The 24106-nt window shown below is 37.4% G+C and overlaps 3 protein-coding genes across 3 annotated transcripts in view; 2 read left to right on the top strand and 1 right to left on the bottom strand.

The window, feature by feature from the left end:
* Nucleotides 1–1408: 1408 nt before the first annotated feature.
* Nucleotides 1409–2032, bottom strand: LOC110186029 (gametocyte-specific factor 1 homolog). The gene has a single exon (XM_086841022.1). It carries the CDS (start codon nt 2000–2002, stop codon nt 1541–1543), a length of 462 nt encoding a protein of 153 aa, XP_086697148.1. The 5' UTR covers nt 2003–2032; the 3' UTR covers nt 1409–1540.
* A 1103-nt stretch (nt 2033–3135) lies between these two features.
* On the top strand, nt 3136–4189 carry LOC110185957 (sperm flagella and cilia-associated protein 1-like). Its single transcript, XM_020954975.2, has one exon. It carries the CDS (start codon nt 3361–3363, stop codon nt 4072–4074), a length of 714 nt encoding a protein of 237 aa, XP_020810634.1. The 5' UTR covers nt 3136–3360; the 3' UTR covers nt 4075–4189.
* A 1000-nt stretch (nt 4190–5189) lies between these two features.
* sNPF (short neuropeptide F precursor) overlaps nt 5190–24106 on the top strand; it is a 31449-nt gene continuing 12532 nt past the window's right edge. The window contains exon 1 of the mRNA XM_020954694.2: nt 5190–5601. The gene's annotated coding sequence lies outside the window, so the exon portion shown is untranslated. The remainder of the gene's footprint in view (nt 5602–24106) is intronic.

Raw genomic sequence — 24106 nt, forward strand, 5'->3', positions numbered from 1 at the left:
ATACGTTTAGTCAGAAGCTTATAAAACTGTAAAGGAGTCATTTCCGACCCCATAAATCATATATGTTCATGATCAGCATCAACAGCTGAATCGATCTAGCTATGTACGGTTGAAAATCATTTTTTGAAATTTTGTTCGATTTTTGCAAAAAACGATAAGGGGTTACATCATTAAAATTGTCAAAAATCGACAAAAATGTTCACTTTTTAACGCTTTAAATTGAGTATGCAGTTTTATTGCCGTAATAAAAACTTGCACAGGAAAGGTTTCGGAATTGAAATTAATGCATTTTTGGCTAAGTTATTACTTTTTTAAAATTTGATTTATTGATAAAATTGTCATATAAAATAGGTAAATATCGACTCAAAGAATTGTATTATAACTTTAGTCAGAAGCTTGTAGAACTGCAAAGGACTCATTTCCGAGTAAATTGAGTATGCAGTTTTATTGCCATAATAAAAAATAGAGTAGGACAGGTTTCCGAAATAAAATTTATGAATTTTTGGCTTAGCTATGAATTTTTTAAAATTTGATTTATTGCTAAAATTGTCCTATAAAATAAATACCGACTGAAAAAAATGGCATTATACGTTTAGTCAGAAGCTTATAAAACTGTGAAGGAGTCATTTCCGACCCCATAAATCATATATGTTCATGATCAGCATCAACAGCTGAATCGATCTAGCTATGTACGGTTGAAAATAATTTTTTGAAATTTTGTTCGATTTTTGCAAAAAACGATAAGGGGTTACATCATTAAAATTGTCAAAAATGTATTATTTATTATATTTATTGATAAAATTGTCATATAAAATAGGTAAATATCGACTCAAAGAATGGTATTATAACTTTAGTAAGAAGCTTTTTGAATTGCGAAGGATTCATTCAGAGTAAATTGAGTATACAGTTTCGTGATTGCCAGACGGACAGACGGACAAACGGATATGAGCTAGAGACTGGCTGTTTCCGGATCAAAATATATATACATTTTTGGCTCAGGTGCTTTTTTAAATTTGAAACTTATTACTGAAATTATCATACTAAAATTGATAAAAATTGACTCATTTTAGTCAGAAGGTTGAAACTAAGTGAGGGAGTTATTTCAGACCCTATAAATATTTTTCTACCTTACGTACGGCACTGAGCATGAGGTGAACATATTAACATCTTAGAAATTAACTAACTCAATCTAGGATTTTTGTAATAATAATGAAGATGCATATGCAACGCATATATCCACAGAGATCTGAATTGAGATAAGCTACATGGTAACACTTTAAGGAAATTATTTAAATAGAACCCTTCTACAAAACATCCCGCAGGCTAAAAGGTTAAATTTGATCAAATTAACTAAGTTTACTTATCTTATAGGAATCAAATTAAAAAATAAAATTAGTAATCCGTACAATTGTTGTTCAATGAATGGTTTTAATTTTACAAACTCCAAGACATGTGCTTAATGTAAATTTATAATTACAATTATGAAAGTTTATAAGATTTTGGTAATAAGGAAAAGTCGGTTTTGATGAATATCCAGATCCTAGAACTTGTTGTTCTCGACGAAACGACGGCGCTCGCGTGCACGAAACTCGCGACGTGCCGCCGGCGCATTTCCCTGGGGATTGCGAATGATATAATCCTTTTCGCAATGGTCCAGCGGATCGTAGGTTCCTGATGGTGGCTCAGCATCCCAGTCCTCAGTAGACTCCACACAGAAATCGGAAGGTTGTGCCTTCTCCTGTGTCACCATGACCGGATTCATAGCCTTTTCTAACGCACACCCATTTGGGCAGACTTTAGCATGCGCCTTCATCTCCATCATGGCGTGGATTTGGGCGCAAGTTGGGCCGCATTGCTCCTTCTGTTTGGAAGAATAGTTGCGTCCGCAGCGTACAAGGTGCACGGCCAGGCGACTGGGAAGCAGGCGATGGTTGCTGTCGTAGGGACAGACCACCAAGTCCTCGAGCTTTGTTCCCGGAATAATGCTATAATTCTGAGACATCGTTAAAGTGTGTTACTTGGAAAAAGAAAAGAAATCGTTGATTTTTATACGTTTATTGAGGCGATTGGGACAAAACCCTATAGGTGTTTATCTTACCTGATATCTTTAAAGTAAATCAGCACGAACGTAGTTTGATATTTTGTCGGACTTGAAGAAATCAAAGACTTCCCTTGGAAATTAAATTATTATAAGATCTCTTAGTTCTGCCGTTGAAGTTTGTTAGTCTAATTGAAGAAGATCATAATATTTTAGTAAAAAACAAAAGGCCAATTCTAAAGCCGTTTTAATATACAAATTTATTATTTGACCTGAACTTAACTTCAATCAATTCAACACCCTTTACCTTTACACACTTTTAATTTTACTTGATATTTTCAAAGGTTTCTGCAGAAAGTTAATACAAACGTTTTTTTTCTGTTGTCGGATTTGAAAAATATACCTGACTATTCGTATGGCTTCTGACATTAGAGCTAGGTGTTACTCGATTTCCACATTGGTAACATAGAATTGTTTGGGTTGTCGACCAGTGTACATTCTGTTTATCTAATATTTTTGCTAGCCAGAAATAATAATAAGTGTTTGACCATCAATGCCCAACCTTAGTGACCGTTATTTACAGAAATTCCTTTACAAATTCAAGCTCATGGTGTGGAAAAATCGGGAATCACAAGCTTGAACCATAGCACCCAAAGCTCAAACGCAAAGAGGGAAATTGTGTAAACGTAATTTACAGACAAGTAAAATGTAAAGAGTTATTAAGTAGTAATGATGCTTGTAAAAACATAATCTAAAACTAAATATGTAAATTACAGCCGTCCTTTTTATTTAAGTTTATGGAAAAGTATTTAATTCGTTTCAGCTTGTCTTTTTAAAACCAGTAAAGGATACAGTTATTATAAATATAGCTTAGTTTTAAGCAAACATATTTACATATATATGATAAATAACATGAAAATATATCCATCTGTCTTTCTACCTTAATGATAGCTTTGGTAAGGAATCATGGCCTAAGCTATAGGTTTTCTGGTGTCTTTTTCCACTAAGTTTTTGATTCACCTAGTCCTAGTCGCCTAGTCCTAGCAATTCTCATTCATTATTCTTAATCATTAATAAACTGTATTAAAATACAAAATAGGTTGTAGTGAGTACAAGCTACAACAATTTTCCGAACCTACTAATGTCCACCAAAATCTCTACCTTGACTTCACTCGGGATAGTAATCTTTGCCTTTGCTTTCGCAGCAAACTCTTATCTTTTCTGGCCTCTCTCAACGTGTGTATCTTACACAAAAGCGAAATCAAAAACTAAAAAAAAAAATTGTCTTCGTTATTAATAAGCAAACTATTTATCCCTTAATAATGCACATTATCGGTAACAAACGCTTGACCGACGGGGAGGTGGAGGAGTTGAACGTGTGGCTCGAAAAGAACGAAATCAATAGCAAGAAGCTACGGCGTGATTTCTCCGATGTCCTGCCCCTCGCCGAGATACTGAAGCGCAACCATCCCCGACTTATCGACCTGTACAACTACCCAAAGAAGTGCAGTGTCAATCTGAAGCTGGTCAACTGGGAGACCTTCAACTACAAGGTGATGTCGAAATTTAATCTGTCTCTCAGCAGGGAACTCATGGAGCTCCTGGCCAACGGCATCGAAGGCGCTGCCGAAGTGCTGCTCTATGAGGTGATCCGGCTGGAGAAGCGGCAGCGCTTGGAAGAGGAACGCAATGCGGTGTTGCGGCAGGAGCGAGTCTGGGAGGAGAACGATGAGGTTAAGACCATATTGGTGAACAAGCAGATTGGCGACGCCATCGTTCAGGTGCCCCAGAAGATGATTCTATACTCCATATACGAGGAGGTGAACCGCGAATGCAAGGCCAAGGACGATATCATCGATACGTTCCAGCAGCGGCTAATTCACATGGAAAACATTCTCAAATTAAAGACGGAACGCATCGACGAGCTTCTAATGCAAATGGGAAAACTACCGCAGGAAAATACCACCAAGGACTATAGCCGCAAGCATTGCAGTCTGGGTATCCTTTCGTCCCAAACTTCGGACAGCATCATGTAAACCAGCATGGGCTCTTTGCAAAATATATTAATTCCTTTAACGTTTATATTTTTCAAAATCTTAATGCGATTTTTTTAAAATAAATAACGAACGACTTGTGACGTTGAAAGGTAAAGATGTGTATGAAATATCCTAAAATTAACATTCAAACAAATAATGATGTACAAAAATAAACTTAAAAGGTACAAAGTAGTGACGAATTTTATACTTAAGACCAATGTTAAAATAACATAATGTAGTATAATATTATTTCCACATGAAGCGAATCTGAGAGTAGCTTGTTAGTTCTCATATTTAAAGTGATAATTGTAATTGTAAATTATATTTTTCTTTAATCAGTTGGCGACTCAAACTTTTTTTTTGCCATGACTATAATGCAATTGGGCAACATGGCGCCTGCGTAATATTTATCTTTTCCATTCCATAGGAATCGCCGCCATCGAACACCAGATTGTCTTTCATTTTAAGCGATGTCCTTGCTCATTAGGCGGCCAAATGTCAAATGTGAAAAGCAAATACAGCTGAACAAATGGAATTTAAAATATTCCGAGGGGAAAGTCACACCAGAAACAGGGAGAGCCTTTTTAAATGTATATACTTTTGAAATATAAAAAAGTGTACCCAGGATTAAGGCCGTAACTGTACATTCGCTTGAAAGATGTAAATTATTTGGATATTTTTAAAATTACACCTAAATGTCATGGTTTGTGGACTTTGATTTGAATAGACTTCTCACTAACTGACCACTACCTAATGCCTACAAATATTTTTGACAGTTAAGATGAACGCAATGTCCGACTTTTCATATCCTGCATCGCTATGTGTGACTTTGGGTTGATTTAGGGACCAACTACGTAGGCGCCGCCTACTGATGTGTGTATGTGTGTTTGTGTGGGATGCGTAGGTGAAAGGCTAACCAACAACAACTTGCCCAATTCCAATTCCAGCGAATGGCAGCCAGCTAGCATAGCTTTAAATCACCGCGACCCCGACCCGCTGACGTCACAGGTAGCCAGGAAAATTGCGTTGGCGCTAAAGCTTAAGCCTAGACCCAAACCTGAGGGACAGCCGGCTAGCTGGAAAAGCTTCCGATTGAAGAAGCAACAGGAGCAACCAGTTGAGGTTGAACGGGAAATGCCGACATGGTTGACTTCGTGGAGCATCCGAATCGACTCGGTTTCCGTTTCAAATTCGGGAGCGTTTCGGCTTTTGTGGATGGCTATAAAGCGAGTCGTAAGCCTCGGGAACGTTGCATTCGTTCGGCGCGCTTCGAAAGAACCTCAACTGACAGCTGAGAAAAGATACAGAACCCTAAAGGAAATTCAAAAAAATAGTTTTCAACTGCACTCCGTGTGTTTTTGGAGTTCAACTGTTTTCCCCATTTTCTGTTTTGTGGGGAAAAAGTGTAGTATACATTTGTGCGCTCCCATTTGAATAGAATTGAAAGACTAAAGTTAAAAAATCCATTAAAATCAGTGCTCGCATTATTTGAATTTAAATACTAAACAGTGTTGAATTATATAACAGGTGAGCTATAAAATAACAATATTTAAATGTTCTCGAAAGAACAGAATAGCTTATTCTTTTAAAATATACAAACACTTTTCCTTCGCGATACTGCAAATATTATAAGAATAAGAAGAAAAGTATCAAATACATATTTTGAGAAGTGAACTTTTGATAAACTTAAAAAACTTTATAAACTATAGAAAATAATAATTTCAGCTACTAATTGGTCTTAGTTTTTAATTCAATTTTTATAGGGACAATGTTGATACACTTAATTAATACTTTTACTGTGCACTTATGATATTTTCTGAAATTATTGGTTATATATTAAATTAGAAAATTATTATTTTCATTTATATAGACAAAATTGCAAATACAAGAAAAAAACAACAACTTATTGCCTTTAGACAGCAATCATAAAGTATTCAAAGTATTTATGTTTTGTTCACAGTCTGGCTGCTTTTAAAGTTAAAGCCGCTGTTACCCATATCAAAACGACATTAGCTACTTTGCCAAACAAAACTCATAAAAGACCAATAATTGTCAATCAATTTAAAACTGACTTTTAGAGTGTAAAAAAAATGAATAACCTATTACCAGTGCCTGAAATTATTTCGGGCTTGATTCAGTAAAATGAATAAGCTTGGTCAAGTTTCAATAGGTTTAAAAAACAAACAAAAGAAATAAAATAAGTAGACGGTATAGCCTTTTTTCCTTGTTGTGTCTTGTACTACCTTACAGGGTATTATAAACTCAGTCAGAAGCTTGTAACACTGTGAAGGACCCATTTCCGACCCTAAAAATCATATATATTGTTGATCAGCAACGACATGAGAAAAATTAAATGTTAAATTTTTTTATAAATAAAAAATATAAAAGGGGATAAATGAAAAAATTGGAAAATTTGACAACAAATTTTAACAAACTTTATTGACCTAAACAAAACTAGCATAAAATAGCTTTCCAAATAAAAAATTTACTTTACGGGTTTTAAAACTTTGAGTTATCGAAAATATTGACTTCTTTATTCGTTTTCTCACATAATTATACAAATTTTGTTGTATAATTTTATTTATCTTAAAAGTTTTATTATCCAAACACTATATCCAAGTTTCTTCTATGGAATAACATTGTCATTACGCAGCAAAAAAAAAACAGGCAAACACACAAGGTTTCGAATTAAGATTGTTATTCAATGATACGAATAGAACCGAATTTATAAAATTGTTGGGTTTCCTTCAGCTTGGGACTCCCAAAAGAGAAGGAGGCGTTAACTTTAATGACACATGGCTAATAAAATGCGGAAACAGAAGTGGCACAATCAGATGAAAACACAAGACAGGAACTCAAGTAATTTAAACAACATAATGCTGTGGCAGATTGGGCACGCCTCTTGTAGATGACTATCAGAACAGGGATTTTACATAATTTGAATACAGACATGTCCAAAACAAATATACATTTGATAAAACCAAAAAATTAGAAAAGTATTAGAAGCATTATAAAAATATATTTAACCCTATGCAATGTGGTAGAGAAATTATTTTGGTAATAATACCATTTAACCTCAATAATGCCAGCTAGATATTTTAGCCTTATATTAAATATATATTCACTACCAAAATATTACCAAATTTGAACTTGAAATATACAATAAATATAATAAAATATTAATAAAACAAAACTTTATAACTTTATATATTATTTTTATAATCAAGAAAGAGCAGCAACGTGTTGCTATAATAATTAAAAGTTGTGAAGCATAGTCCTAATTTTTTGTATATTTTTTATTATGTATACATTTTATACATCAGATATCTTTTCCTTAAATCCCAAGGGCGCATGATCTAACAAGCTCAACAAAATCTTATTGACCTTTAAAATTTTTTAGATTTGTTACATCTAGTTAAAAGAATACTTAACTTTTATACGGATCCTGGGCCCCATTCGGCTTTGTTAATACTGTATGTCAATATTTCGCATTGACGCCATTCAGGACATTCCCTATTCCCGAACTTAACACAGGAATTTTCTAAAAGTTCGTTTGTCATTTATAATGCAAAATGGGTCTCGAGTGTATTTCCGTGTTTTCCGTTTTTTCAGGGACAACCCAAATCCCGTTCGCAGCCAGTTAGCCAGGGTTGTTAGTTAAACTTTTCAATATTTCATTTGCTAGTCAGTTATTTCTGGAACTGCACTTTTGCTGGGCCAAAAATAGGATGAAAATGCAATGTACATAGAGTATTAAAACATTTGTCATCAGTTTCCGCCCATCACACACATCCGTTGCCAAAATGTGTTGGCCAAGTCACTTTTGCATAAATAATTGCAACAGGTGAGGCCACACAATATAACATCGGGAATTGCATTAATTAAACCGATGTGTATGCATTTTGTAATTAATTTTGACACATTTGCCCGGCTTAGGCAATTTACCTGGATTAAAATTTGATTGTTCCCATTTAATTATTTAAAGGCTGAAAATGTAATATTAATAATTTAGAGCGTAGGGTATGAAAAGCCAAAAGTTCCGGTAATAAAAGAACAACTGCTCCTTCGGTAATAATGTATGTGACCTGCCACAAAGTTTAAATCGAAACAGATCCGAATTATTCAAATTCAATTGCAGTCACTGTGTGAGTGTGGGTGGGTGTGTAAGAGTGTGTGTCGATATTGATTTGAGTTAGCAAGTCAACAATAATATGGAGGCTCGGACCCCGGCTCGGGGTGCAAACTGATTTACAAATGCCAGACAGAAGTGTCGGGCCCAGCAGAAGCCGTCGGAAAATGTTTTTCCTTGGCTTCCGGCGAATGTCAATGCCACAATTTTGGGGCACGCACACTCACAAACATCACACACTGTGGCATTCAGCCACAACAAACAAACGAAAACAATCAAATGAAGAAGTTGTTACAATAACATGGCCGCAGGCGGAAAATCGGGAGGCATTATATTCCCACCGAGGTGGGGTGGCTAGGTCAATCGAGGGACGGCACCTGGCGGTCAAATAATTTATCTTGTCTTGTCTTGTGAAACTTAATTAGCTGCCCCATGCAATTTTCCGCCAAATTAAACTGACAGAAAAAGGACGGGATAGGATATAATGAAATTAAAACCAAAGGCAGAACTAGTTGCACCTTTTATATCCCACTACATTGTGTAATTAAGCCGGGGATTGAGGTGTCCCTTTTAATGGTTTCGGCCCGTAAGGTCCAATTGTGCCGCAAGAAATCCAGATGTCGTTTTCAAACCAACCGAATATGATAAAATATGTATAGATGACAGGCGAGCAATCAACAGGTGCCAGCAGTTTACCTCCGAGCTTCCGCAGGTGACAACAACTCCAGCACAGCTCAAGCACAAGGAATCCTTCGTCCAAACGCCTCCACTTCTGCCGAGGTGTCATAAATTGTAAGCTCTTTATTACATTCTGAACCTGCTCCTGTCTGTCATGCTCCGGCAGGTGAGAAAAGGGTAACGGGTAACGAAGCGAATGGCTAACACACAAAAAAGGAGTAACTTGGGAGTGAATTATTTACCTAGATAGTGTGCCAACATTTGTAATGGATGGCCAGGACGAGACAGGACTAGAAAGTCCCTCTGGGTTATTCAAATTTAAAAGCTATCCATTTCATTTTGCTTTGTATTTTTACCAGATCTCACAGAGTTGGTTCTTGTTTCACAGACTCAATCGAAGCTAAAAAAAATTTATAAATATTATAATTTTACTCATTTAAGATATATATCTTTTAATTAGATATATTATATTAATGAAATTTGCAATCGTCAACCTAGAATAATTTAAAAATTACACAATCTATACCCACTTTATTCAACTTCACCTGAAATTCGATAAGCCCAATGCTGAAAATATTTTCAAAGAATAGAATTATTATAAAGATTTTAAAGCGTAGATTCCTTATCTTGCGTTGAAATATGTTTCTTAAAAGTGTCAATCGAAGCACCTTATGACTCTCTGAAATGTCTCCAGTCTTTGGACTCCTTCAAATGCACTTCATCAAGAAGAAAATCCCATAATAAAAACCAAGTCCAGAAACTCGTATGAACCCAAACAAACATCCCAAACTATTTATTAACTGGACAATAGAGCGCAAATTGGCTTAGACCGCCCTCACACAGGTCACGCCCACCACAGCCAGTTTGAAATTAACCACTTTGCGACCAAGCCAAAGTAATTTGATTCCCTTCTTGGTCTTTCCTTCCATTTACTCCGTTTCCGCCAGATGCCATACAATTTCGTTGTTGGCTCTTCTTTGATTTTGCGCTGCAATCTGAATGTGATAAGCAAATATACTGCAAAATTGGCTAGGACTTGCGTTGCCCTTTAAGATTGTTTTTCTTACTCTCTCTTTCTCTCTCTGCCATTGGGGGTCAATTGGTCCAAGTCATATAGATGGGAAGCAAGTGAATGTACATATATCGCAATTGTTTTGATAAGGAAAATGGATTTCGATATACTGAAGTTCGAGTCACAAGGGAAATTGTAGCTTCTCTATAGCATATTTTAGACTAAACCATACCTGAACTGCCCGTGAATAAAGTGTATTATTTCTATCGTAAATCCAAGAAAGACTCTTTATCTTATAGTAAAATATCGAAAGCTTTATCTTTTGACTAATATATTTAGCTTATTAAATATTGAAAAACATGTTGCATTTTCCGCTAGATATCTATGCAATTCCCACCTCTTCTCGGTAGCATTTTCATGTATCAAATATCAGTGAACTTTTCGCAACACGCGGATAATAATAATTACTTACTTGGCAAAAGTTATTTATTAGAAGCGATGTGGTCGGACCCAGCTTAATTGTGATAATTGCTTAGTTTGTGAACTAGTTTAATTGCTTGTACGTGCTGGATATTGGTGTCCTGTCCACACATCCTTGCCATCTGGTCATTAAATCAGAGTGATGAGCTGACAACAAGCTATCTCCATACTGGATTCTAGGGTTTTCCCTCCCCACCCCCTCCGGTGGGTGTATGGAGCGGGCTTACCACGCCCCTTTAAAACACCGCCCAGCACTAATGAGCTTTCGTCAACGCGGCGTATACGCAATACGTTCAGGGCAGGCCAGAAAGTCGTAATCTGGCAATGTGTTTCTATTTGTCGTTGGCCACAGAGTAACACTGATTTATTGATATGGCCTCGCTAGTGCTCCTATGGCGTTAATTCAAAACCAAAAGTTTATATGAAATAATATTTTGACAGCTTACACAAGAAGCCAATACAAAGAGGTCGTAATTTCTGATGTACAAGAATATTTAAACACATAGAAGCATTACAAATGAAGAGTTTTAGCATGAAAATTGTGGTGAAATGGTTTATCAGAGTTTTTGACTTGAATCAGACTTATTTAAAGGTAAAATAGCAGAATCTAATTTATTTTAAATTTGCCACAATTAATCCAGCCATAGGCCCAGTCAGAAGGTCGGTTATTACCTGTCTTGAGCACATAATTATTTAATGACTTGGTAAACACAAGGGCCAGACACTTTAAGTCCTTCGTTGAAGTGCAACAAGTCCATGGAATATGTAAAGCATTTAAGTTTTAAGCTTTGTGGGCTTAATTAGTCGACACGCTGGAAATGTGGCCCAAGGGCAGGTAAGCCGTTTTTTTTTTGTATTTTTAAAGGCTTGTCAACGGCAAATGTAATTGGCAGTCGGCGGAAACACGAAACAGAAGCTGTTCCAGGAACTTTGCCGCCAAAAAAAGTGTCAACAAGTTGTAATGCCAAAGGTTTTTAGCCACTTAAATGTAATTTCATTAGCTAATTAATTGCCAAGCTCGTTACGTTCCGAATGAGGAATTACCAAAGGGCAAAAGTATTTATAAGCTGCTAACTCGAATAAGTCAGGACCCTCATAAATTGTTTGAGACAATTAGGCATCCGGCACATTAACAGAGCCAGTCAAACGGATTGGCAAATTAATCTTCAGTCTGGTTTTTTATTCGATTCAATTATTCAAATTTGAGGAAGCAGAAGAAAAAAAAGAATCTAATTAAGGCAGATGGTTTTACTGAAAAGTAGAAAATATATGAGCAAATAATTCATTGCTTTTATTCTAATTAATTTTTAGATATGCTAAAATTATTAATTTAGTATGTTCATTATAGGTGGCTTTATTGTAAGGCCTTTAAACCCTTTAAAGTTTAAAAGAAATGCTGAAGGGCAAGTGTTTCAATCTTTTAAGCCTCATATTGAACCCGATATTTTTGTCGGCATTTACTTCTATATATGTTGCACATATTTCTGGGTCGTGCAGTGGCACCTTCCATGCTGTTGGATTGCTCACTTGCAACACCTTCAGGGTCCCAACGCGTCGGTTTGTTGGCCCAGCCAGGCGGACACTCCCGTAAATCAATCAGGCGCACCGGTATTTTTTAATATGAACCAGAAACCGTTCCCAGCTCCTGTCCATCGAGGAATGCTTGGATTCCGGGTCAAAGCAGAAAGGAACAAAAAAATAACATAGAGTCCTTATTCATATGCATTGCTTCGAGTGCTTTGCGTGAGTTCGAATGAGAGGTCGATGCATATTCAGAAACTTGTTCTGTTATCTCAATCCATACGGCATGCGATGCATAAATATTAAAAATATATTAAATAAATACCAATCCCATTTTCCACTTTTGTTCTGATTGCACAGCATAGCAATACATTTTTTGGATTCTATTTATTTTGCGCGCTCTATTCCGCATTCGATGAAAACGTGTAAATTCTATTAGTCCCTCGGAGAATAAAAAATTTGAATGACAAATATGTCCATGTGAATTCGATTAGAACGCGTCGCTGAATATTGGCAATGAAACCAATAAGAATCAATGCACATATAGTAGGGAAAGAACCAATCAAAACTAGTTATCAAATTACTCAACCTTTTTGTTTTAAATAAAAAAAGACTTAGTGGGGGAATCAATCCGAAACAAATTTTTCAAGAATAAAGCCAATATGCATTCAATAGTACTTATCCTAGAATTAAATTCTATAAATAAGATTAAAAAGAAAACTGCCCCGAAGTTCCTTCGTTATCATACACAAACAATATGCTTAAATATTCGGCCTGACTTTGTTTAGACGAGTCATGCCGGCATAAGTCGGCTAATGTGTTGGCAAATGCAAAAATAAATGGAATCTACTGCCGCTGGCTTAGCGTAATGCCAAAGAATGTTTACAGTATTCAAATGAACATTGTTACGCCGCCAGGAGTCCACCAACAAGTGCACAACAAGCGAAAATATGCCGGCGAGGAAACTGCTTCTTGCGGAGGAGGAATCGTCTCCCGCCGAATTAAGAGTAAATAAATGTGCCTTGTCCTTGCTCATTTGTTTGCTTTCAATCAAGCAGTAAACAGAGGGATATGTGAGCACTTAAAATAAGCGAATACATATGCTGCTGGGCCCTCGAAATGTAATAAGGAAGAGACCTTTGAAGCAGTCTCTGGCTCGGTATAAATACGAACGTAAATATTGCGTATACGCTGGGGTGTCCATAAAATTACGCTGAGCAGATAAACTCCTGTCGTCCAGCCCATCAGAGCAATTAATATGAGTGAGAATAATTATTCGATGGCGAGTCTGGCCCTTGCTTAATTCTTTGTTCAACTTGGCGGTCTCTTTGCGAGCCGCTTTAAGTGCCGGCAAAATGCTATTCGGTGTCCTAAGGACTTTTTACGGGCGTCTAAAAATTGGGGCGCAATTTGATTTATATAACGTTTTCATTCATGTGCCGCATTTTGTGTGAATGAACACGAATCTGACTCTGTTAGAGTCTTGGTCTGGTCTCCTCGACCAGGGCTGATTTATGCATTTCATGAAATAAATAAAAATAAAAACCGTGCCAAGTGTAACGCGAGGCGTTGATTTTTTCCGAGGGGGAGGTGGGGAGCACGTCAGACGATTTTCAATTATAAAATGAATAAATACAGCATTTTCTGTGCTTAAATAGCTGAAAATCTACAAACGGTTGTAGAATATGTGTCTTGTAATTCAAAATTTAATTGAACAAATAATTCGTTATGAATGAATAATGGTAAAAGAGAAGGAATTAAAGAAATTTAATTTTGTTAACGTAAAACAATTGTAATCATAGGAATTAATTCTTCATTAATTTATTAAAAAATGAAGTAAATCCTTTAGCTAGATTTCCTAATGAGTGTTTCACTCTATATCTTACCCCCTCAAAGTCCCTGAAAAGTTGGCAATCATTTGGGAATTGCCAAGACTTCCCCCTTTAATACATCATTTCACTTTTATTTTGGGTCCTAATGAGCTTTGCAATCAAACGGAAATTTTAAGCAAATATTTGCTGTCCGTTGATTTCGACTAGCCGCCGGCGAAGCTTTGCCTGAAGAAATCAAATAAATTACAATTTTACTCCATCGAGAGTAGAAAGAGCGCGCAAAATCAAAATATCGAAACATTTAAAAATTAATGAGAAAATAATTAAAACATTTTCCGGCAGCAGAGCCGCATGGCCCGGAGTGCAGCGGCAAAACTTTGCTAATTCGCTTACAGCCAATATTTTGAAGTAATTATGAGCTAATTGGGTTGCCTCCGGCAAAGTTTGCACTGGCTGGCCAAGTACGTCACTATTGCGATAAGCGGCATGCAATCGATGTGTTCTCCAGCTATCTTTGCCGGCTACATGCCGCCAGTACATTTTAATATGAGAAATGCTCGTATCTAAATATAAATTGCTCCCTCGAAGCAGAGCATAAATCGGGGAATAATAATCGCTACTTTATCGGGCCATTCCCCCGCCAGCCAAGTTAAAGCCAGATAACTCGGATTAGATAGGACGCTATTGACCAACTTGATTCTCTTTGTTTATACTCGCATTTGGCTGTGTAAGCTGCTACTTTTATTTCTACTGCGGGCAAGTGATTTTCCCATCTAATTGAATCAATCAATGAGCTCATTTTGTGGACAATGAACTTTTCTATATTCTTGTTAATATGTGATCTAATCTGTTAATCTTAGAATAGATTAACTAATCATTTGGAACTACTTAGGTTACGTTACACATTGTTAGATGAGTTTCTTATATTATTTTAGACGATATTAAAAGTTATATGGTATTAATTGTATTGTTTGCTATTAAAATGTTTATTAAATCGCCTTTCAGACCCTATTACCTATATATATTCAAGATCTTTTTTAATTAGTACTTTTTGCAGGAATTCTGGGTTGGGATTTTAAATAATATATTTGTAACAAAGACAACAAAATTTACTAGATTCATACCATCGTAACTGTCCCTTTAAGGTATCCTAAGGGTACAGTTACTATAATTATTGTAATAACTCAAACTATACAAATAAGTATAATCAAACCCAATCTTGTTCTTTGATTTCAAACTATAACTAAGTCCTTCTCTTACCCTTCATCATCCTTTATAAAATACCTCCCAGAAATAAATCACATAAAACATGATCAACTTAAAAATTCCTGTCGCGGTAAATGTCAACAGCTTAACAGCCACTTGAAGAAAAATAATAATATAAATAAAGCCCATTGCACACTTACCCATAAACGAGTGCATGACACGACTATTCGTACATGGCTTTGCGTGTGTCACATAAAATGGCGCAAAGTGGCCATCAAAAAATTGACAGAAAATCGAGGAAGGACGACGGGTGCCGCCGGAAAGCGTGGGTATTAAAATTGAAAATTGAGGAAACACATTTTTCGCATTCCGCACCATTGGGCCACCCAACCATTACCATTGGCTGCTACATTATAATATTTTACTGTGTGCATTAAATGTCATTTCGAATTTATGGTTTGTGGCATATAAATACTGTGTAACAGGTCATATTGAACGAGTAAATGCATTGGGGAATTCCAGACCGACCGACAAGCTCATTTTGCAATTGCAAGTGACATATGGGAGTTAAAACAGGCGTTGGGGCAACCGAAATAGATGTAATATGTCTACAGAATAAGCAAGATATTAATGTTCAATTAATATTTATTGGGAATGCGGCTTTACCTGTTTGAAAGTCTTCCCGGAATAGCATTTGCTTTGTAAATGCGCAGTGTGGTTAATGAAATATTTCCCTTTGAACATGGAGAATGCCACTCATTAAACACATCCGCGACCCAAACCACTAACCGTTTTCTTAGTACATGGTACACGCAACGAAATCGTTAACAAATTTCTAATTTTAAATTATAATTCATACAACTTAATTCTAATTCAATTAAAGTTTTGTTTTTCCTTTGGTGTTTCATTTATTTAGGTTAAATTAAACTTGAAAGAGACGCCACTTGTTCTTGGTCTTAGAAAGGTTCACAGAACTTTTTGACAGTGCATCTGAAGCAACCGGCCTACGCCATCGGTGTTAATAGAACAACTGGCATATGGTTACTGCACATATAGCCGCAGCCTTCATATTGCATTGCAAATACATTAGCAAAACCACAAAATGAGACAGCTGCAAAGGCAGGCCGAGAAGGATGTGTAGTGGCCTCAACTCGAATTGCTCTTTAAGCCGCACTGTTCCGCCGCCGCCGACACACAACTCAATTCAAAATCGATATATCTTTGGCGAACCGATTTGACTTGGTTATTGGTCCGACCTCATTTTCTATTTATCAATGCGACCACTGGACACAGGCACAGTCCACAGTCCCTGCAATTGATTGACGACCCCTAACGGTTTGCTTTCACATGAATTCTTTATGAGCTCAAGTGCCACGTAGCTATCGAGGGGATACTTAGCGTAGGTCAAAGCAGCCCCAGGATAATTACCACAAAAGGTTAATCCAATGCAAAAGTATTATTATCGTAATAGAAGACGATAATACGATAAATGAGGGCTCCTTCATTTTAATTGGAATCTAAAGTTCATACAGAGAGTTCTTTTTAAGTTTGTAAGATGTATGTGATAAGCTGATTTTAGATAACTTTTAAAGACGCATTTTTTATTAATTGCATAAAGTCGTGCTTGGAGGATATTCGGAATCCTTTGGTCCTTGAATTTATAATTCTTAACACATAATTAGGAATACGGGTTCCCCACTGTGCAAAATTCAAAATTGATATGCTGCAGCCAAGTCTGTGTCCGCCAAAGTCATAAGTAAACCCTATCCAAGCGGCGTGGAGCTATTCAATATGCAACAGCTGCGCCACTTTAAGTTGCATGCGGCGTAGGAACTTCCACAGCCTGGTTCTTTTTCGGCCTTCCCACTAATGGGTGCACCCCCAATTTTTTTTTGCTGGTGAAGAAAAAGGAAAACCAAAAGCCGTTGCATAGGCGCTGGCAATTTTCACTGCAAAAGTTGTTTGTCCAACACAGAGTCAGTCAACCCGACCCCACAGACAGGCAGACAGACAGACACAGAGAGTGAGTGGCATATGGATTTCAGTCGGCTTCCTTGCTAATTGGCTGTCGGATTCGGGATGCAAGTTATGTTGTCCTCTCGGAAACTTGATATCTTCGAGCATGCATTTCATATAATGACAACGCCTCTGCACTTTCATGGAAAATTTGATTCAATAGGATCCCAATAAGCTGCCACTTTGTGCCACAATGGGCCTGAAAACCAGTTAAGGACAAAGCGCTTCCGGCTCTCTCATTACATGTCATATTAACGAAAGCCTAATTAAATTCTGGTAATAGGACGCTGTCCGAACTAATTAAAATTGCATCTTCATCATTGATCGATTCCATGAATTACCGGCATATGAAACCCGAAACCTTAAATACTCGACTGCTATTCATGTATTATTTGTGTCATGTGAAATTGCCTGCGGGAATTTCAAGAGTTTTCGCCTCGTTTTCATCTCCCTGGCAATGCACTCAAGCCGCGGCAAAAGCTGAATGTTTTTTTGGGTCAACCCGCTTTTCCTCCCTTTTCCCTACTTCCTTTCCATTCTCATTTTTCCTGTTCTTTTTTTCTTGTGACAGTTTTCGAGCTCTTATTATGTGCTGCTCATTTCGGAGTGGGTGGCGTTTAATGGGCATATTAGCACTTGCCGGAGACTTGAGCAGCTCCGCAGCTGACAAGCAGATTGTTCTGCTTGGCGGAAGTCCAAAAAATGAGCGGAAACGGAAGCAAATAAAACAAGGAACTTTAGAAAAGAATGTTCTCAGGAAGACAACAAGTGGAACTGAGAGATTAATATGGGTAACTAGCTCTAAAGAGCGACGTAAAGTTCTTCTCGTAATCTTAAGTTTATTGTCGTGTTCTTTGCATTTAGAGGGTTAGCTTTGGCTGCCTTTCTTCGGTTGTAATTTGGTTAATAAAATTAATAATATTTATATTAATCAGCATCGTTACCGGTGGTAGTTTAAAGATCTTAAATTTTACTATGTAATAAAACTTTATACAGCCTTAATCTATTTCGTTTAAAAATTAAGAAAGCTATAGTGTTCTTTGGTAATTAAAACTTCATTGGCTTTAAGCGCATATCGTAACAAGCGTGTCATAAAGCTAAAAACACAGAAGAACATTGCGAAAACAACTCTCCTAATGATTCGAATCATAATATTATATTAAACCTTAATATTTTGGAACCCACTTTCAATCCTCTATATATTCCTATATACTCACTTTAAAAGTTATCTATCATAATGTAATCTTTTCTGTGTTCATGCATTGCATTGTTACACTTACTTGGCTCCTTGGAATAATATCAAAAAATTAGTTTATGTACAAAAACAAGGACCTTCATCTTCCTGAATGTGGGCGAAACACTCATCATACAACACAGGAAGCTCGACGCGCGCATGTATAATCTTTCAGCTAGCTGTGCCCATCCATCTCGCACCTGTATTACCTGGGCTAGAATGTCGGGCCAAGACAATTGCCATTGTTCACATGTTGCGCCGGAAAATACGCGGCTGAGAGTGTGAGGGAAGGTGAGCTGGGGACATTTTATTATTATGACGAGTGCGAAGCGTGTCAACAAACATGCAACAGTGAACACACTGTCACTTTGTACACACGCACAGGCAGGGTTGCTGCCACAGCGTGTTTTTCTCCATTAAAAATATAATGTATATTAGATTTTTCTTCAATTTATGTTTCTTTATGTTGAAAATATATTCTAAATTGGAAATTATAGTAAATGATGCTCAATAGATCCCAAATTCATAGCTTATAAGTGTACAATAGAATCTCTTTATTGAATTGAATTGTTGTTGAAATTGTTGAAAACAATACATTTAACGCCTTATGAACACTAATCTCCTTTCTAAGTTTATGTAAGGATCCCTCATGTTCATTTTCCGTCAGAAAAACTACCCACACCAGGATGGGCGACCAACACTGTTCTACCAATTTGCTCTTAGAAGCAAATACTGGCACGGCTTAGCTCATACATAACTATAATTCACTCGCATCATCAACAGCTGCTGCTGCAGTCCTGGTTGCAAAAGGATAAAGGGAGGTAAGGGAGGCACTCATAGGTGTCTGGTGGGAGGTGGGAGGGTGGTAGGGCGGTGACAGGTCGCTCGGGTCAGGCAAATGTGTCAGCAGTTTTAACTAACTGCATGTGTAATTTTAGCTGCATCCGATGTCCTGTCATCAGTTCAAGTCAAGCGTGGCGCACGTGTAATTTGCTAGTGATAAGCCGGTTCAACAGGAGTTTGCCAGCCACTCAATGACCTTGCATACGCCCCTTTCAATTTCCCAGGTAGAGAGAGAGAGAGAGAGTCACAAAACTCGAAGAAAAGTTACTCATAATGACACTAATTTATAGGCTTGGCAACCCAAGATACTTGTTGCATACCATCAGCAGGTGAAATTGGAAAGGAAACTCTAATCAAAGGGGTTAGCTGCCATTGCCGGCTTGTCTTTCTAGACATTTTAAAGCATATATTTTTAGCTTTAACCTTACATACATATCTGATGCCGAAACTGGCCTAGAGAGAGTTAACGACTGTTAACGACTTTAAGGCACGTTTAAATGAGCAAATATTGACCAGAACATGGCCAACGCAACGCAACAGGATAAGGGACTGAAGAAGGCAGGTGCTGGGCCACATTTTGACTAATTGACCTGGGGCCACCGGATGATGGCAGTGATAATCCCGCCAGAGTGCGAGTAGTTCCATGAGGACGTACGAACCCCAAGGCAACCTATTAATAAAGCCAGAGAAACTCTCACGCTTAATTAAGCTATCGATTTGTGGCTGAAAAAATCAAAGAAGAAAATAAACGAATTGAAGTTTGCAGGAGATTTGAAAAGCGAAAACTGGCCGGCAACGTGTGTGTTGAGAGAGTGAGAGACTAATCGATAGTGATTTGTAAGTGAAAATAATCCTCTGGCAACTGAAAGTTTCAGATAATTAGCTTTTAACTGCAAGATTGTCTTTACTGACCACTAAATATTATTAGCTCAAATGTTGTTAGCCGTGACTTTTCTGTTTGAAGAAAACGGACCTTTAGAACTTATGTGTTTTCTAAATTAAGGTACAGTTTTTCAGTTTAATGATCTAATTGATTTCCATATGAGTAACTCGAAGCTAAGTAAATTTTTGTCAAACTTCCAGTGATTAAAGAACCAACCTCCGAGCTCCGGATGATGATTCTTCGTAATCATTTACCGAACTCAACGCATTCACCTGAAAACCACTTGAAGAACCTTTCCAAAAATACTGCAGGTAGATATTTGAATAATGCTCGCCAATCGTAAGTGACAATTGAATGGGCACAAATGCATTTTCACTCTTGTCTAGACGCTTGAGTGTCCCATTTACTCGGTCAGTACGAAACTCACATGGCACTGCCACCCGCTTGAGGTGGCTTTTGTTAGCAATAGGAAATGGGTATCCGGCTAATAGCATTTCGCAGCTTTAGTTTGGGTTTGTTATCCCACCTGCCGAACTTTCCAATAGTTTCCCTTCCACCTGCATGTCATCGCTCACTCAGTTGACCCTCAATGAAGGCGAACAAATGTGGCCAAGTGAACCGTACTGTGGATGCCAATGACATTCAGGTAAGCTAAGTTTAGCTACTTTTGTGTGTGACAAAACTTTCGAATGTTCGTTAAGAGAACTCTGGACATGAGCTTATGTAAATAGCATTCAAACGCTGCCTGGAACACCCCTTTGCGTAATTCCAGAACGACCTGCCTTGCACTTCTTCAAATGCAAATGCTTATACAATTTATGGCAGACAGTCAAAGACAGTGCCATTTCTTTCAATACACTCAACTCACGTTGAGTTGAGTGCGCTCTGCAATTTGTTAATGAAAAGTCTTTGGCGTATCCCTCAGGTTGTGTCTGAGACGGGATCATTAATTACATATATTGAATGCGGGGAGAGTGCCGGCAATCGATCAAAATTAATTTGATGAATGCGTCGCGGAGTCGGTGGCTTTTGGCTTTGGCTCAGGTGGATTAATTGGGACCCTTACAAGTCAAGTTCCCCAGTCCAGTTGCTGGTTCCTGTGGTGCGGTCTAGAAATAAATACAGGGAAATGCCATCTGTTAAGAGCACTTAATATGGCTAATCTGATGACCCTCAAGAATGCCCTCGAGACATTTCATAAATGGTTTATGCCTGAGAGTTTCTTACTTCGGTTGCCAGTGAGTCAAGAAACGTGTGTTATTGGTAGTTAGATTGGAGGGTAGGTATTATTGGGTTATTAATTGCAATAATATTATTTGTGTAGAAAATAAATGCATAGCTAGCAAAGGTGATTCTAAACCTAGGTCTGATCCCTCTTATAGCATCTATATACATGATATAATTGTCATGGTTAAGACTTACCGGTTATCCTTTTTTGTCATTCCTGGAGTAGGCTTTTCATGATATCATTGATTTGAGCTCCTTTCTTGTTATCCAAATGTATGGCATTGGTCAGTTGATATTTTTCGAAGGTCGAAGGGCAATCACTATCACTGCCACTATCACTATAGATGTAAACACTGCGGAGGCCCCGGACAGAATGAGGTCAGTGCGAGGGAAGTGCCTGTATTTATACTCTCCGAGTAAAGGGAAGAGCAGAGAAAGTGGGATCGAGAGGGCACCAGAGAAAAACCAATCCCTAGAGATAGACAGAGAGAGTTAGAGAGAAAGAGATCTCTATATATGCACAGAGAGAGACAGTCAAACATTTAACGATCGTTTCTATGGCAGCTATATGATAAAGTCGTTCGATCCGTTCCTTTCAAACTAACATACGATTGAGAGTATATAAAATATTTTCTGTAAAAAGTCAGTAAGATAGCTTTAAAGCTGAGAGACAAGTTTGCGAAAAAACTAACAAATAGACGGACATGGCCAGATCGACTTGTTTAATCAAGAATATATATACATTATATGCTACATTAGATAGTAGCCAAAGGTAATGTTTTTGAAAATCCAGAAAAATACTAGCCCAATAAAAAACCATCGATTGTTCCACCTTGAGTAAAAGTTCAGCTTAGATGATATTTTGTGATTGCTTTAGTTGAACATACAAACCCACTTTAGGCCTCAAATTGAAAAGGAAACCCATCGATTGTTTCACTGCACTTCAACCGCATTCGACACCAACTTTCAGTTGGTAAGTAGTTAAAAATGAAGCCAGAAGGCTTTGCAAAACTGGCCAACGACAAACAACATTCTCAACTTACAGTGAATAGCAAATAGAGCCAAAGACAGAAAAGTGCCCTACTACCCAGAGCTTAGTGTGAAATTTGCTCAAATGAGAAGGGGTGACGGAGCAATGAAAAGTGTATGTAAGCCCAAGCCATTCACCTCGAATGACCAACTGCATGTCACATCAGTGCTGTCAGTAACTTGAATAAACAAGGAGTTCTTTGAAGCTTTAACAAATAACATAAAAAATAAACTTAAAAGTTGTTAGAACACAAGAATGGAAATACAGTTTGTATGGAAATTGTAAAATTTGTCTCTGGCCGAAGACCTTTGTAAATTTGGCAGCACTGTGCCACATTACAGTTCACAATTCAACCAACTGAAGCTACCAATCGACCTGACCGCAATCCAAGGTCCCTCTACCCTCTCCTCTGGCTGGGGTCCTCTGGCCGGGCTCCTCCTCTGGGGCTAGACATCTGAGTGGCTCGAAATCCCCAGCAATTTGTCGCAACAACTCGCATTACATTACAAAACGATGTGCAAATAGAAACGGCTACGAGGGCGGCAAACTAAAGGGATTTGCCATAATGGTTGCCCCAAAGTATCCTTGGGGTTTTGGTCTGGGTTTTGCTTTTTGCTATTTTCTCACTTGCCATGGGATCCGTACCGATTCTACTATTAAATAAAGGCGCCAAACCAGCGGCGGACAAAGGAGGAGAAGTGTCGGGGATCGGGCTTAGTTTGGGTTTACTCAGTTTACCATTCATATTTGGCGGAGCATTAAGTTTTATTTCGTAATTGCAGTCTCTTCCTGTCCTCTGAACAATTCCATTGACTATTCTGTGACATATCCGCTCACAGGTCCTTCCGCTCACTTTGCATTTCCATTGTTCGAAATGTGTTTTTACAATGACTGTCTTTGTAATCGTATTTTAATTAATAAGAACACGATGCGGAAAATGTCTGGAATTGTGTAAGCTGCATTAAACTCGTATAGTTTTTAGGTGTCTAAAAAAACACATTTCACTTGGCAATTGATTGGAATTTTGTTTCCATTTCACATGGCTGTAAATGTAGTTTTTCGTTTAAATAATCATTACTTAAACAGAAATTAGAATTTACATAGAAAAATTCATTTCCTGCTAATCTAGGATTTATTTTTATTAGTAAATTGTTAAAATACAATTTAATCTAAATTTTCTGACTAAAAACTTATGATTTGATATTAATAATTTCGCAATAACTACAAATATTTCTTGTGAACTGCATGTTGCCTATATTTTCATTTCCTTTGTTAATTTATGTAATGCTTTAAGGCTTGATTTTAATATTTTCTAACAATAACAATATAAATGCAAGAGAATCAATATTCGTGGAGGCTTTTTACGATGTCAACATGTGTTGTAGTTTGGTTTTCAATGTCATGAGATTTTCTGTATATTGGGTTTCATTACTCTTTAAGTAAATGGCTAGGATTGATGGAGGTGTTTTTACCACAGAGGAGCTATATTCAAGCTTATTCTTAAGTATTTTTGCGACGGAATTAAAACTTAGTACCATCAGGTCCGACGAGTAATCAAAGGCCTTAAATTCTAAACATTTTGCAGGCGCAATACTATTATGTTAGCCATGTAAAAGCAAGTCAAGAATTATGAAAATTATGTTAAGTCTTAAACATTTTTCTCAATTAGATGAGTGATATCTGCTTTGTTTCTGTGTATCATAAAATGAGTGCTAAGGAGCCCATTAGGATCATTACTGGGACAGCCGCAAATCATAGAGCAAGAACCGAATTCACAGACACCTCACGGCTCTTTTGGGACCAAATGTGAACAAACCGTACCGTACCGCATGTTTGTCAACATAAAAAATACATTTGTGTCTGCGAAATGCTGAAATTGTGTATATGGCGGACAGTGTGCTATTCTGTATTGTATTTGGGCACGTTCCACGTTCCACACGA

The sequence above is a fragment of the Drosophila serrata genome, unplaced genomic scaffold, assembly GCF_035046125.1.
Source record: "Drosophila serrata isolate PLE 108 unplaced genomic scaffold, ASM3504612v1 contig_100, whole genome shotgun sequence".
Classification (NCBI taxonomy): domain Eukaryota; kingdom Metazoa; phylum Arthropoda; class Insecta; order Diptera; family Drosophilidae; genus Drosophila; species Drosophila serrata.